Source organism: Macrobrachium rosenbergii, chromosome 4 (genome assembly GCF_040412425.1).
Source record: "Macrobrachium rosenbergii isolate ZJJX-2024 chromosome 4, ASM4041242v1, whole genome shotgun sequence".
In the NCBI taxonomy this organism is placed as follows: Eukaryota; Metazoa; Arthropoda; class Malacostraca; order Decapoda; family Palaemonidae; genus Macrobrachium; species Macrobrachium rosenbergii.
In genome coordinates this window covers 33846146-33862450 of record NC_089744.1, presented here as the reverse complement: position 1 = coordinate 33862450, position 16305 = coordinate 33846146, and the positions used below count along the sequence as shown (strand labels likewise).

At 40.5% G+C, this 16305-nt stretch overlaps 2 protein-coding genes across 7 annotated transcripts in view; one reads left to right on the top strand and one right to left on the bottom strand.

Moving 5' to 3' along the window:
- The window catches only part of LOC136832566 (nucleoside diphosphate-linked moiety X motif 17-like), a 43567-nt gene extending 37200 nt beyond the window's left edge, over positions 1-6367 (bottom strand). For 2 of the 5 annotated variants that reach the window (XM_067093600.1, XM_067093640.1), the window contains exon 1: positions 2481-2585. The gene's annotated coding sequence lies outside the window, so the exon portion shown is untranslated. Of the gene's footprint in view, positions 1-2237; positions 2401-2480; positions 2586-3125; positions 3345-6312 lie in introns of those variants that run through there. The other 3 variants (XM_067093622.1, XM_067093611.1, XM_067093631.1) reach the window with 3 other exon arrangements.
- Positions 1-16305, top strand: part of Vkor (Vitamin-K epoxide reductase) — an 81546-nt gene that overhangs the window by 56056 nt on the left and 9185 nt on the right. The window contains exons 1-2 of one of the 2 annotated variants that reach the window (XM_067093661.1): positions 2825-3151; positions 5969-6182. In XM_067093661.1, coding sequence (XP_066949762.1) covers positions 5995-6182 — 188 coding nt within the window. In that variant the 5' untranslated portion in view covers positions 2825-3151; positions 5969-5994. Of the gene's footprint in view, positions 1-2824; positions 3152-5968; positions 6183-16305 lie in introns of those variants that run through there. The other variant, XM_067093653.1, reaches the window with a different exon arrangement.

Genomic DNA, 16305 nt, shown 5'->3' with positions numbered 1-16305 from the left:
TAAATCATACTCCATTTCTTCCTGTCTGTGACCCACTGAATAAAACTTAACCCATTAACTACCTCTTTGGTTCTTTTTGCCTTTCACCTAGCCTCCTGTACACACAACTTTTATCATCCTCATCTCCATCATATCAACAATTTTCTCTTAATTTTCCAATATTGATACCAACATTCCTTAACTCTAATCTAAATCTTCCACTCCTTCACTCACTTCTTTAATCACATTTGTGAACCCTATGAGACCCTTCATACATTACCAAGCAAGTAGAGTAAGCCTGGCACGTGTAAGCTTACAGGGAACACCCTAGTCCTATCCTCATTCATTAAAGCATGTAGCATTGCTTCCAGATTTGACTTAAGTTTTTATGACTGCATGCCCTTGCAATTGTTAACCACAGTTATCAGTGGTGGGTCTAGCCTTTGACTAAAAAAAGTCTACCTGCAAAGTAGCAGTTTCCCTTTTAGTTACCCTTTTCACATGCAGGACTACAATTTTAATATTCTTACCCCCAATCACGGGGTTAAGCCTTCTTAATTAAATTGTAGCCCCCTCATGGTAGGCATACCTGACAAATCAACTTTCTATGCGCGAGAAGAACCATGCCATCACCACATGGCTGAGAGAAACACAGATTCTCGTGATAATGTTTTATGTAAATACCTCCAACACTGTTATTGTCACCTTTCATGTATTATCACTCAGTACATTATTATGCCAGCTATTCAACCATGCATATCTTACTTTATATTCAAATGTTTTGCATCTATGCACCCGTCATTTTACATCTGTGAAGAAACACAGATGCCCAGATGCCTTCCTCGATCTGTCGAGAGGTCGGGACCACCTTGCGGCTCGCACAAGCCATTGACCTTCATGAATTTTTAATGAATAAATTAGTAAGCTTCTGACCTGTACTTTTGTTTGTACCTAGCTCACAAAATCACAACTAAGAAATGTTTCACAGCACAACTTTTGATCAAAGCTGTAACTTAAATAAATTACAGCTGAAGGTTACAAGTGAAACTTTGCTTCACTGCACACGTTATTGTACAGACAGCAATTTTCAAGACTCAAAGAGTAACTTCTGCACTGTATAACTTTGGGTCTTAATTTTTTAAAGGTCATGTCTGAACATACAACTAACATGGAGCTACAACACTGGCATGGGACACAAGTAATGCAAAGGGAAGAAAATAAGTAGACACTACCCAAACTTGATCCTGCTTATACTTGACTCTTATCTACTATCCATTTCAGGGACCACGAGTCATCATTTTTCTCAAATATCTTTCAAACTAATTATTTGATCAAAACAGTACTTTGACACAATGTACAAGACACCTCCCACTAATTTTTGGTAATATAGTGCATTGTCAAATGGTTTTAGTTAAGGCATTTACTCTTGACTTAAATGGTGTTGCCAAGCATCGCCAAACTATGCATTTGAACATCTTTTATCCCCATCCTGTCCCTCCCTCCCCCTTCTCCTCCTCATCCCTCCATCCACTCACTTTCCTGGCCTCCCCATCTCCACCTTTCCTTTCCTGTTCTTGGGGGGTAACCGATGTTCGATTGCGTAGATTAGTCCTGCTGACTCGCACAACTTTCCCTTTAAAAGTCGAGAGTAAACACCTTAATTAACACCATTTGACAATGCATTACCAAAAATTAGCGGGAGGTGTCTTGTACACTGTGTCAAAGTACCAGTTCAATCAAATATTTAGTTTGAAAGATATTTGAGAAAAACAATGACTCGTGGTCCCTGAAATGGATAGTATGCTATTTATACATTAGGAGAGTATCCAACTTTGATTCATTGCATTCTCGCTGAACACTTAGCATAACTCATCCCCCAAGCACAAATTGTGCCACAGGTTAGGTTATGGAAGTTGAGGTTAGGATGCAATCTTGTAATTGGCCTCAAGACATTTTTGTCCTTTAGCCTATAATGTTCTTTTTGCTTGATACTGATTACAGCCATGTGCAATCTACCTTTTTTCGATTGTTTAGTTTGTATTTATGCATTTAGACTAGCTATTTATTGGTGCAACTGACTTGTTTTTGGTGATTTGCCCCTCTCTAAAACACTAGTTTCCAGGGTTCAAGAGAAATATTAATATAACATCAGGCAAGGTTAATAACATCAGGTTAAGCTAGCCTAAGTTGTGATGTTTCCAGTTCAAATTAAGTTAGGCTATTATAACTAATAGATTGATAAATTCCGTGTTGTTGACCTATGATCTAAGGTGTCCAAAATTACGTCTTAGCCTAGGGTCCCCAATACTGTATCAACATAAGAGTCCAAGTATAGACACTTCAACATGTCTAGGGCCCAAGATTTTTTTTATAATGTTTACTATCCTGTGTTATGGGCCAACCCTACTGTCGCTATAACCATTAATGGCATCAGAGCCTAGGCCGAGATCATTCACAGTTCTTTTTGTCATTAGCTTAACAAGAGCGATGTTCATACTTACATGATCCGTATCCCTGAAATGAATATTGCATAATCACTCTGTCTTTGAACTTTGTACTGAAGAAATCAATTCTGTCATATATATATATATATATATATATATATATATATATATATATATATATATATATATATATATATATATATATATATATATATATATATATATATATATATATAGTTCATTTTCGTCAAATGTAAACCTACTGAAAACATTTTTTAGAGTCCTGTTCAATTTAAATTTATTGTATTCTTTGCCCTAATAAAGATAAACTTTATGTAGAAAAGCTACTTCCTTCACATATTTACAAGAAGAAAAATATTCTTTATCAGATATCATGTTGTTCCTGCTTTGCCGTCTGTTTGAGACTTTGAGTTGTCATAAGTAAAATGTAAGCCCAAGGAAAAACAAGGAGCGAAGCTGTCATATACTGTCATACTTTTATTGGTGCTTCTGCCTTGGCCAGGAATCTAAGCCAGGTTCGAATCGAGGCCTGGAAGACGCCTTTTTCACTTTAATGCAAGTAATTCCGAAGATACAATGACTTCGATATTATACGATATTGTGGAGTAATACTTGTGAATATAAAATTTTACCTACGTATAAGTAACGAAAAACCGTAATTAAACAAGTGTCACAACTTACCAATCGGAGATGCGTTGATGTCGACGGTAAGTACAGAACCTGAATTCGACAAAAATGTGCACTGCAATTATTTTAAGTTATACTGTATCTCGTAAATAGCCGAATGGCCAAAGACAAACAAGGTCTCTACCAGGGCGAAAAATACCTCTCCCTATTCTTGTAGATTCGCGATAGTTAAGGAAGTTTGGTCTACGCATGTTCTTTATTATTATGCATGCCAAATTTCTTCTACACCAGTAAAATAATCATACGGTGACATGCTACTTGTTTTCTTGTTCAACCATATTTCAAGAGATAGTAGGTTTACAGTGAACCTACTTCCTGCCAAGGAGGGCCTACTGTGTGTCTAAAGCCTAGATGTAGGGCATGTTTAGTACTTTAAAAACAGGACGTTCCTTTGGGTAGTTTTGACTAGAAGTATACTTTCAAATAGGGTTGCCACCCGTTCTGTAAAATATAGATTCGTTCTGTATTGGAGAGTGAGATGTTGCGTTCTGTATCGAACCAATACAGAACGACATTTGTTCTTTATTTGACTGTCTGAACATCATTATTTTAACATTGCATTCTCAATTATGCAAACCAAGTCGACTGACACCAGGAATAGGTGCTCCATTGGGCTCATTACATCCGAACTCCTTGTAACCCTCAATTTCGAACAGTTTTTTTTACTTTCTCACAACCACTGCAGAGGATAAAAGGCTTCTTGCCGAAGCAAGGAGCAACACAAAATATCCATGGAAAAAGTAGGAAACCTGGGAATGACCGATATCCATAGTCTATTTCCCTGAGTCACTGAAAGTTTTATGATGTTACTTTTCAGTGGTTACTGTAGTTTAGCAGTGGAAATAAATCCTGCATTTTATTTTGTATAGTTCTGAAGGAATAAAATAAATTTGGTATGTGTATATATATATATATATATATATATATATATATATATATATATATATATATATATATATATATATATATATATATATCGTTGTCTATGTCACAGCATGTCATTTAGTTTTGAATTTCTCTAGACTTGTCACTTCACTGATAACTGACAACTTGAGAAGTGATCTTCCAGCCCTCATCAAATATGAAACATATCTTCCTTACCCTCATGTTAGCTGCACATAGCCTCAGAATGCCCCAGCCGAAAGGGCTCGCTTCGCTCACCATAACTTTTCCTCCTTATACAGCTATGTTCTGTATTTTTCAGAGCTCGAGGTGGCAACCTTACTTTCAATATGCATGCCCACTTTTTCCTGAATTTATTTCAGATTATCTTTTTAGTCTTGAAGTGCATAAAGAAATCACATTTGCAGGGTTCGATGAGCAGTCATTGTTATTGTTATTACTTTACCAAGGCAAAAGAGGGGCATACTTGATTACCGGAAATGGACGAGTTAACCAAGGTTTTGCTCTATTATTAACGTTTCTAAAAAATTTTGCATAACCATGGAATATGGATAAAGCTTACACGAGTTTTGGGCGATGCTGTAACTATATAGCTTCCATTCATTAGTGAAATGAAAGGCAGATTGACACCATATTAGCGAAAATTCTTTTGAAAGTTGCACAGAAGATTCGCATTATTATTCACGTTCTCCAGTGTTTGTTTGCAGCGGTAAGTATACAGATATTTAGTTATTACTTCGATATATAATGATTAGTAATAATCACACTTTCATATAAACAGGAAATGCTCAATGAAATGACCTCCCAGTGGAAGCGACATTTTGGTTTCTGTTTTTTTTTTTTTTTTTGTAATATAACTATAATATTCGTGAAATTTTATAATTACAGTACATATTTTAAAACATAAATTTTTAAACATCTTAATGGGTTAATAAGTTATAAAGTAATTTATTTTGAGTTAACATACAATCTTGTATTTCCTTGATACACTCTTCTTGGTATCAAATCGACTTGGGGTACAGTAACTATTTAAATAATCCCAATTTATTGTTATTTACCATTAGTATTACAAGATAGTTAAAGTTAATATTAACGGGTTTCTAGTCTAACGCAAAATTATTACCGTATAGTATAGTGCAAATGTTATTGATCTTTAATATCCACCTTCCGTATAGCTCTTCATGAGTTAAGTGTGGTGAATTTTTCATGTTAAAATTTCAGCTATATTTGAGTCTTATAATTGTTTTAAGGAAAGAAAATAATGTGTATTGTTCCCTCTCCTACAAAATAACCAAAAATGGATGTTCTTATTTATAGTGATCTTACAAGGCAAATATTTCAGAACCTCGTCGATGATGAACTATTGCATGTAGCCTCCTGCCGCATTTGCAAGGATAAAATAAGATACATTTATAAAGGCAAGAATTAAAATGGTTCTCCCTTTTCACATTCAGCGTGTCATTGGTTTCATCTGGTGGAAAATATTGGACAAAATGACTGTTTCAGTACTTAATTTCATCCCTGAGAGACGAAGTGGATTCGTTAGAATTTTTGAATAATTATAATGTTTTTAATAATAGCATGTGACTAAAATGGTGAAGAAATCCACAATTGTAAGTGTATATATTTTTATTATATATTTACACAACATTGTGGATTTCTGCACCAGTAATAATAATGACCCCAACGTTGCTGTTTGCCATTGAATCTCAATACCAGGAAGATAAGACCGGCAATGTCAATCTATATGTCAAAGTAAACAATGGGATAGCATACCATTGCCGAGTTCAGCATCAGAAAAAAAAACCACGCAACTCGCAAGCACAAACCACCAAAACCCAATTGTTACCACCACTTAAAGTGACGTGTTCTAATGCATTGTTTCTAAAGAAGTTGCCCTTGTAAATTTCTAGTCAATTTTATTCTTCTCGCAGCGGGTAGGCTAGATACTGTGTTCAAAATGGGGCGAAGTGATTCCGTGAGAGAATTGAAGAGATTACGCCTGTTTATGCTGATACTGTCGAGTATCGGCATAGCCTTATCCTTGTATGCTCTGTACGTAGAAGTATCTAAAGAATCTGATGGGAATTATCAAGCCATGTGTGATATCAGCCCATCCATGTCCTGTTCAAAAGTATTCACATCGAAGTAAGTACTGACCTGTCGTAGTTTAAAGCTAAAGATATATATTAAGTGTATCCCCCCCCCTTCCAACTTAGATCCCCGATATTAGAGACTGTTAAAACTTCGGAAATTCACTTGAAAACCAGCAACTTACAGGTGTTCATCTCTGTAGGGATAGTGCTATCAATGCACCTCACCTGGTGAATAGTAGTTATTACTTAAAAGTTCTTTGCAGCGTCCCTACGACACCTAGCTGCAACCCCTTTCCTTCCTTATATTGTACCTCTTTTCATGTGCTCTTTCTTCCATCTTACTGTCCTCCTTCTCCTAACAAATGATTCATAGTGCAATTGCGAGGTTTTCCTCCTGTTATACCTTTAAAACCTTTTTTGCTGTCAATTTCCCTTTCAATGATTAGCCTATGGCCTTTGGCCTAAATCTCATTTTCCAGTTCCAATACAGTACAGGTATTCGTAAAGGCACAGTGCCCTTAAAAACCTAGTAAATGATAAGCCAGTAGAGATAATGTAACAAGTGGCCTCACAGCTTAAAGCAGATTTGTCAATAATGCTACTATGAGGGTGAAGAATGTAATTGGTAATATAGGCTATGATGAAATTTTTTTATAAAAATTTATTTGCAATCAGGGTCAATGAAGTTATGTTTTTTGAGTATCCAAGGGATATATGTTGCTTCATTGTTATTTGCATGTTGTTGCTTTAGTAAACAAATATCTCACTATTGATAAAATGTTGCTTTAAAGTACTTTACTGCCCTGTGAATGTAAAATAATGTTTTCTGGTAGATTTTGGTGTAATTCTCATTGATTTGTAATTCATTTTTATCTCAATCTCCCTTCCAACCTCCTTTTGTGTAACATTATTGGGAGACTACAAAGGGAATGGGTTTTCCATTTCAGGAGGAAAAAACCAGGTGAAATATAGAAATATAATCTAACTCAGAGAACAGTGTCCCACCTGACAAGTTTTGAGGTCAATGCCTCTTTGCCTCTCCCCTGGACTTAATCCTCTCTCTTTAGTTGTCACAAAAAGGCCTAGTACAGCGTAGTCCTATTTACAGGATTGGATCATAACTTAGTGTAACCAGTTGTTGTTCTAACTCCAAAACTGCAGTGTACCAGTTGTTGTTCTAACTCCAAAACTGCAGTGTACCAGTTGTTGTTCTAACTCCAAAACTGCAGTGTACTAGTTGTAGTTAGACATAGGTGGATTATTTTAATTTAATTTTTCTAATTTTTCCCAGTCTGTTGTGAGGCCTTTTAAGTACTGTTCTGCCCTTTGTGCAGTATGTTATAGTTAATGCACTTAATGGTGAGCATGAATACCTTATTTGGTAAGATTTATTTGTTTAAGGTGTTTTAATATGTTCAGTGTGCATTTTCATTACATCATTATTGCTATTAGCAGCTTGTCAGTGGCCTTAGGCGTGGGTATTTTATTATGTTAGGACTTATGTCTTGCCTTTAGCACTGATAACATATAGTTATTCTGGATATATTACCATATTGTTTTCTGGGTATGATACCCTATTGTTTTGTACACAATCTTTTTTTTTTACAACATTGGACTGATATTGACATTTCCATCATTCTATTTTGCAACTTAAGCTTAAGTTTAATATATTGATGTCAGCTGCTTGCTGCATAAAAATTATTTTAATTATAATATACATGACTTGTCTGCAGTTATTAAATGTTCAGTACATTTATATATTAAGGTGCTCTTCATTATGTTACCAGAAGTTGTCATTGACTAGGTCTTCTCAAACTGGATTGCTAGTATTGAGGGTGCTTTTTAAACTTCTTGTGAAAGGACTCAGCAGAGCTCTTTTGAACTTGTGTAGGATTTAAAGGATGATGCAGTTCCCTTTGCTGTGAGGACTGCAAACATTTCTTTATTTGTGCTGATGTTCATCTCTTGCCCTTATAGCACTCTCACTCTTACAGAACCACTGACACTAAAGGCCCGAACACCGTTTGATCATCTGGTGCTCCTTTGAGAGTGTTCTCCCTAGTGCACGCTCTATGTACAGGCAGTCCCCGGTTTACGACGGGTCCGGCTTGCAACATTCTGAGGTTACGACGCTTTTCAAATATATTCATCAGAAATTATTTCCCGGTTTACGACGCATGTTCCGGGGTTACAACGCATCGTACACTGATCCGATGGAAGAAATATGGCTCCAAAACGGCAGAATAATCAAAATTTGGAGGTTTTTTTAATGAAAAACTCAATAAAATGCAGTTTACATTGTTTTCAATACACCCAAAGCATTAAAAGTAAGGTTTTCTTAGGATTTTTTATGATTTTCGGCGATTTTTCAGTTTACAACGATTTTCGGTTTACGACGCGGCGTAAAAACGGAACCCCCATCGTAAACCGGGGACTGCCTGTATACTGCAATCTGGCTAGAAGTTGAGGCTTTTGCTTCATGGAATCTAGGCCCCTATTGCAGCAGGTTGCTTGGTCGCAGTAGCTTATGCAGATATTTTGCTATTGCTTTTTGGAGTCCTTTTCTGTGATGGGAAGGAACTACTGTACAGTAAATCATCATTCATGAGGGAGTCTCTCTCTCTCTCTCTCTCTCTCTCTCTCTCTCTCTCTCTCTCTCTCTCTCTCTCTCTCTCTCTCCAGTTCAGTAGGGTTAACACTAAGTTTACCTTGGTCATATGACAACTAACTTTTTTTGTCTTCCAGACACTACTGCTAACTATGGTTTGTCATCCCAGACCAACGCACCTTCTGTGTGAGCAAGTTCCCAGTTTCAGGTGGTTACTCCTCCTATTTGAAGCCTAATTATAGTGATCTGTTCTCTTCAGTGGTATCAGATCTTGCCTGCCATTTGGCTGTGCATCTTATAGTCAGGATTTTGTTGGGCAATCTGTCCATAACAAAGTACTCCATGAATGAAATGGTGTAGTGTTCCCTTGGGTATACTTTGAGTGAAATGGTGCAATGTTCTCCTGCGCATACCTCCTGTAAAGTTTCTGAGACACCTAGGACATAATATAATTATCATTTGCTAGGTATGTTTCTGGCAATCATAGGCAACTGAATGCTTTGCTTTGCTAGGGAACTCACACCTCTATTTTGCCAACTTCTCCACAACTCAAAGCAGAATTTATGTTGAAGAGCCATGCATTTTTGGCTTTAAGGACCTCCTGACTGGGTTTGGAATTTAAGACTCATTTGGCAATGTTTTCAGCTCATATGGGCTTTGGCAAATGAGGGCTCAAAGTTTTGTGACCTTAGTTCTTGGAGACACCCAGGCCACCCTTAACCATTTGGTGAAAATCTCCTCCTCCAAATTGTTGAAGGCAAGTTGGGTGACTTCCCAATAAGAGTGAGATCTCAATTAAGACAGTTGTTCCACAGGACAAAAAGATTTATACTATTTGCTGATGTTGAGGAAATTGGCTGTGTCAGCCGCTCAGCGGCATGGATCTGCAACATTACAAGTGTCAGGTGCAGAAACTACCATCTGTGTAAGCAGAGGAGGTAGAGCGTATGTGCTAAGATTTTGGAGACTACCTCGGCTTGTGATGTTCTAGATTAAACCCCTTTGAGTGGAGAATCTAGAACTGTTTTTGTTTTTATCCTCTCATGGCTAGTACAATTACCCTAGGAAGGCTCTCCTGGATTTCAAGCATCCCAGCTGTTTTTCAGGTCGCAAAGTTTGGATCTACCCCCCTATCTAGGCCACAGAATATATATCTCTCCATCCTCATCTGAAGCTGTACACCATCTACCTCAAGATCATAGCACTCATGGTTAATGGGGTTTCAATGGCTTGTTTTATTTTTTCCAGTAGTATTTAAGGCCTTATTACAGCACAAAGTTCTGGTACAAAGATTACCCAATTTCCTGATGTTATTCGCTCAAAAGGTTGGTTACCTCAGTGCCCTGTTTTAAATGTTCTTATCTAGAACAGGGAAGGCCTTTCCACCTAAATAATTATTCAGACATGTGCAAGGTGATGGCATTTCAGTAGATTAAATAAAGGATATTTTTAAAAATATATTTTCTATAAAAAATCCATCAGCCATCAGTTTACAGAATAAGATGTGCCCACCCCCCAATCTTGCTCTTCTTGTGGTAACTTGGACAACATAGATATTGTCTTAACTGCTACCACTGTTGCCATCAGAGGCACTGCCCAGAGGGATATTGGCTGAGTAATAAAAGAAAGATTTTAGTTTAAAATACAGATCTGACTTTGATATATTCATTATTAGTGAAAAGACTTTGGAAATATATCGTATGTTGCTTTTCTTTCAGCTAATTTGCTTTTCAAGCAATGGTTTAAGATAGCATGGAAGACTTGTTGTTTGTTCCGACACAATATACAAACCATCAATCCTTTACATTAGGAATTACTTACGGCGAAGCTGGACACAGCCGTTAAACTCTTGAACAAGGTGGTTAGGCAGTGACTACTGTCAGGTAGGTGGGAATACCCGCCTGCCAGGATGTAAACATTCCAGTTTGCTTTTGGCCGCCATGTGTTGCAAACGTGTTTTCGGATCTCTTTGCCTGACTGTCGTTAAGCTCTTCATTTATCCCAGTGGGATCTTTCTGTATTTTTGTGTATATATTGTGTGTGTTTGATATTTATTAATACAAACCCACGATTTGTGATAGCCTTGCATAGTCCATTGTTCCCCTGCATCTGTGTCTTGGGTTTGATGGCCAAGGGCGTATTTAGAGAGGTGTAACCGAATGGTAATGCTTCTCTTCCCTCAGGCAGGAACCGATATGCATTCTCCTCTGGGGTCTGGACTTTCAGGGGCTGCAAGAGCGTGGCTGCATTGCCAGTCTTAGAAGTCAGCGTCAAAGACTGGTTCTGTGTCTAGCTATTTTCAATTCTTATGAAACCGAAAGCAGCCGCTCCTGATTTTTGGGAGTCTTGCATGTCGCTCGAATTCTATGAATCACAAGCGCTCTCCTGGCAAGAGGCACAGGACAAGAGAAAGTGCCAAGACCTAGGTGTTTCGGTGCCAAGACACCCAGGTATCTAGATACTGCCTGCCAGCTGCTTCGGTTGCTTGGCCGGGTTTCATCCTCGTGTCTTGAACCTTAGGGTTTGAGCATGTAGGATAGCTGACACAGAATTCCCTTTTAAACCTTCTTGAGGGGCCTCAGCCTCGAAGGAATTTTGAGTTCGGGAAATTAGCACTAGTTCACAGCAGGCGAGTTCTGCCCTGTCCAGTTCCTGTTGCATTCTCACTATCGCCTTGGCTTAGCTCGCTTTCCCCTGGTCGCATTCATGAAACTGGCTTGGCGTGGCTCACCCCGCTTGCCTCCCAGTCCACCACATACCACCCCTGGATCACGTTCATATGATTGGCTCAGTTTGGCGTGGCTCGGCTCAGCCCCGCTCAGTTTTTCCAAATCGGGTTCTCAGCACTATTTGAGTGAACTTTCTGCTCTTCCCAGGAAAGCACTTTGCCATGGCACAAGCACTCTTCTTCCCTTGCATGGCAATCATCTCCTTCAGTTGATTATCGCTCACGGTCTGCCTCTCCTGCTGGTCTTATTGGCAGGACAGGTATGGGTGCTCTTTCTCCTCATCTGTTCTCTTTTCCCGTCAGTTCTTCCGAGAGGCACAAGAGAGGCAGAGAGAACTCCAATGAATTTGTCTTTCTTCAGAGTTCAGCTGCCTGGCATGCTTTCGGTGTCGGTCCCCTGGCTGTCTCGTAGTACAACCAAGTAGCTGAGGAGGGCTTCTTTTGAACTGTCAAGGTCTCCCTCCAGGGAGAGAGGTACAGGAGTTTCAGGAGTTTCACGCTTCAGAAGCAGTGAGGGTCTTCCTCTTCAAGCTGCAATCACCCTCATTTCCCAGAGAACTTCGCTTCAATTCGTCGGCGCAAGGATCCCCGGGACAGGGCTGTGGCTCCCCCAGTGAATAATCTTCATCACTCACAACCCATGCAGTTCCTGAAGGGGTGAGAGTTTCGGGAGGCACCGCGATCCTTGCTTGCGAGAGCGTTCTCGACCAGATGAATACTTTTTTTTTTTTTTTTTTTTTTTTTTGGACAAGGAGTTCATTCAGGTCAAGACGCCAAGCTCCTCCCCCGCCTCGACGGAGTACAAATTTTTCTTGCCTTGGATGGGTCTTGCCGACTGTAGGTTGTTCTGACTCTGCTTCATCCGGACTGGGTTCTCTCTCTGCCTCTCCTTGCCATGAAGGGTACAGTATTCTCTTCTGCAACGAGAGGCAGCGATCTTTGGGGGCACCTCTTGGCTAACCTCCAGACAGTCTCTTGATGGACCCATGATCCTTCACTTTTAGGCTTTCACTCCTCAGCTACAACCATTCTTGGAGCGAAACCTGCCTTCTGGAGACTGGTCCTGTCTGGGGGTGGGTCTTCTACACCAGGCGGCAATCTGTTGGCAATTCTGGTCCTAAGAAGAAGGACTTTGTCCTAATTCGGATCTCCAGTTTTGTAAGTCCCAAGTTGGCTCGACCCTTAGGAACAAACCTTTACTCAGCGCTGCCTTTCTCTTTCAGAGATTTGCCAGATACCACAGTAATCAAGGTTTGTACCAGGGTCCTGCCTTGTCCTTTGGACAGTGGCCAAGACCTTTTGACCTTGGCTTTTGGCTTCAGAAGATCTTGCACACTCTTCCCTTCTGACCTAAAGTTCAAGCCAGCCCTCCTTACGACTCCATAATAAGTCCCAGGCTTCAGAAGAAGATAATCATAATTTGAAGGTTTTTTTTTGTAAAACCCAATAATAATGCAGAAACCCACATTAAAAGCCCTTTTCTTCCCTTCTGGAAAAGCACGTATAACTTTGTCTCTTTCCACCCTCTTTCCCATAAGGAAGGAGGGCAGAAGGGAAGAGAGGAAGAAGTATCAACCGGGCAGAAGTTCTCCTACTGCAGATACCTGGATGAAATGATACTTGTTGAGTCTCTGGACCTGGCAGCAACATTGCTGAGACCTGGGAATGGATTCCTCCAATTGAAGTATCTATTTCCCTTAGGTCTCGGCAATTCTTTTCATCAAACTTCCATCCCACTTCCTCTCCTGTGCTCCCAATTTGGGAAATGCCAGCCTAGCTAGAGCTAATCGTCTTGGTATCCTGTCATCTTGCAGAAGCTTCCCCATGGTGGAGAATGAAGGATGTCTGCTTCCAGTTCCCCATCTTTCTTTCCTCTTCAAAGTATGAGGAAAGAGTTAGGCTAATGCTTGATTGAAGGAACCTTCAAATATGCTTGCATATTCTCCTCACATCGTGTGTCTACTCTCAGATTCACTGATCGAGGAATAGGCGCACACCTGAAAGACTTTTTGTCTTAAAAGTGTGTGACCGAGATGATTAACACATTCTCATCAACATCCTGGTCTCAAGGCAGCCTTTTGGCCTTCCAAGAAATTCAGGATGTGTTTTGTGATAGTAGTTTCGTTGAACAGCACCACAGTAGTGGCATACATTGACAAACAAGAGGGAATCGTTTTTTTCCTCCTGTGTCATCTGTTGACATTTGCAGGTACTTGAGTGCTCTATAGGCACTCGATAGCTCAATTAGCCAGATACATTCCCAGTGGGGATGTATTGGTAAGCAAGCTCGTTCTCGGGTTTGAGTGATTGGGATGGAGCATGCTCTTCACTCTTTTTGTCATGAAGATTCACAAAGAGACTGCTCAACTGAGAGATCCTTACTGTCGTTCTGTTTGCCTCCCAACACAAGAAAGTTGGTAGTTTTGATGCTGCTTCGTATCAGACCCATGGGCTGCTACAGTGAGGCATGTTGTTTTTATGGGAAACATCGATATCTGGTTTTTTTCCCACCGTATTTGTCTATTTCGCTAGGGGTTCAACAAGCATTGCTCACCCCAAGTTACAGACAAATGCTGGAAGACTTCGCCTTTTGCCCTGCCTGATAGAGAATAGTTCTGCCTGACCCAGCCTCCTGTGGCAGCTACACAAGAAGTGGTTCTTCAAGCAGTACATCCCTGTGTGTTCAGGACTGGGAGACTTTCCAGCTTTCCATGTAAGCATAGGCTTTCTCGCCAAGCGGCAACAGTTATAGCTGGATATCTCTTGTAGTCTTCTGCAACACTGTTCCAGGGACTGGATCTGTCTTCACTGGTTGGTGTCTTTGACGGAACTTCTTGGGTCAGAATTGCTCTGAAAGTCTGGGCTTCCTCATCTTCTCCGCTTAGGATTGCTTCTCTCCATTTCAATTGTGAAGAACGTAGGCCCTTGCGACCTAGTCTTCTATCTGAAATAGCCTTTTTCTCCTCAGTTGAGATTTAGCTGCTGATGAGAATCTTCTTTGGTCTTGCTGTCCCAGGAAACAGATCCTTGGGTGGCATGTGACTCTTGTTTAGGGTTCCCGTCCCAGTGCTCTGCATTCACCCTTACGAGAGTCATTGGACCATCTCCCCTCTCGCTCCGGCCTTGGCGTAGAAGATGGAAGAACAGGTGAAGGGGATCAATACCTCGACTCCTTCTTGGATGTCGTAGTGGACTCCGAATCCATCAGCATCTATTATTTGGTTTGAGTCCTTCTTGTTCCCCTCCTCCTTGGACTTTGTATCAATGATCCAGTTCAGTTGTTACTTTGTCCTATTAGGGAGCGTTCCAAAAAGGCTCGACATTCTTAACCTGGATGTTGTTGACGTTTTTGCTAGCACAGGCAGTCCCCCGATAATCGGCGGGCTCAGTTATTGGCGATCCGGTTTTATGGGGCTTGTCAAGCGACGAAAATCAGCAGTTTTCGGTGCCGAAAATCACCGATTTCTGCTTATCAGCGGTGATAATTGGGTATTGGCACCGATACATACCTAACAGAGGCACCAATCTCCGGTTATTGACACCTATACCTGGTTATCGGCACCGATAAGCACCGAAAATCGGTGAGCGCCAAAAATCACCAATTTTCAGTTATCGGCGATTTTGACTTATCGTCATGCTGTCGGAACAGAACCCCCACCTATAACCGGGGACAGCCTGTACTATCTCTCTCAAGGAAGAAATGTCTAAGGACACATCTTTCTCCTGGCTTCGTGAAGCAATCGAAGGTGGTACTTAGCAGCTGGCGACAACCATACAAGTACTTTCCACCCAAGAGCTCACGAAGTCAATGGCTTGGTCCATTCCTTGCATTCTGGAAGTGTCTTTCAGTCTGGAAGCAAGATGTGGTCTCATAGACCACACTCTTGTCTCCTACCTTCGGTCTTGCCCACAGGCCCTTGGAACATTTTCTCCTTGGTCCTGTGGTGGGCTCCTCAACAAGTTGTGTTTTCTTACCTGGCTCCTTCAAGAGTACAGGTAGCATCTCGCCTAAGGTGTTGGTTCTCAAAGTGAGAAGGATCTCGAGAGTGACTGGCCTCTCCTCTTCCTCCTTCCTCGTCCTCCTACTTCTCCTCCTTCGGGATGAGAATAGGACTCGAACCGACACTTGCTGGATATGCCGTCTGATGTGGTAAGACTACACATCGAGCACCCGTTCTACTTTTCTTCTAGAATCATAGAAGCAATTCCGCTCCTTCCTCTAGCAAGGGGAGGAAGGAGACTCTGGCAATAAGAAAAACCCTAGCTTGGGTTTTCCTTCCTACCTCCGACTCGTAGGCTCTTCCCAGCCTATTTCGTATGAGTTGCATTTCTTCACTCATGCGAAAAGGTTCAGTATCTGACATTTGATCTTGCAGTTCCTACACTCCGATCAATATGTCAGAGGCACGGTACTCCTCCCCGCTCTTTCGACCAGGAGGAGTAGCCCAGTTGTGCAAAACTCCAGTCAGTTCAAGAGACTCACATTCTTCCCTTCATCCAGTGAGCCTTCCTAATGTAAAGGACTGATGGTTTGTATATTGTGTCAGAACAAATGACAATTTTTAAAAGTAAATTGTATTTTTCCTAACTATACAAACCTGAGGTCCTTTACATTACATTTTTGTGCCCGCCTCATACCACCCCTCAATCTGAACCTGGACTGAAAGGCAAACTGGAATGTTTACATCCTGGCAGGCGGGTATTTCCGCCTACCTGACGGTAGTTACTGCCTAACCACCTTGTTCAAGATTTTAACGGCTGTGTCCAGCTTCGCCGTAAGCAATTCCTATTGTAAAGGACCTCAGGTTTGTATAGTTAGGAAAAATACAATTTACTTTC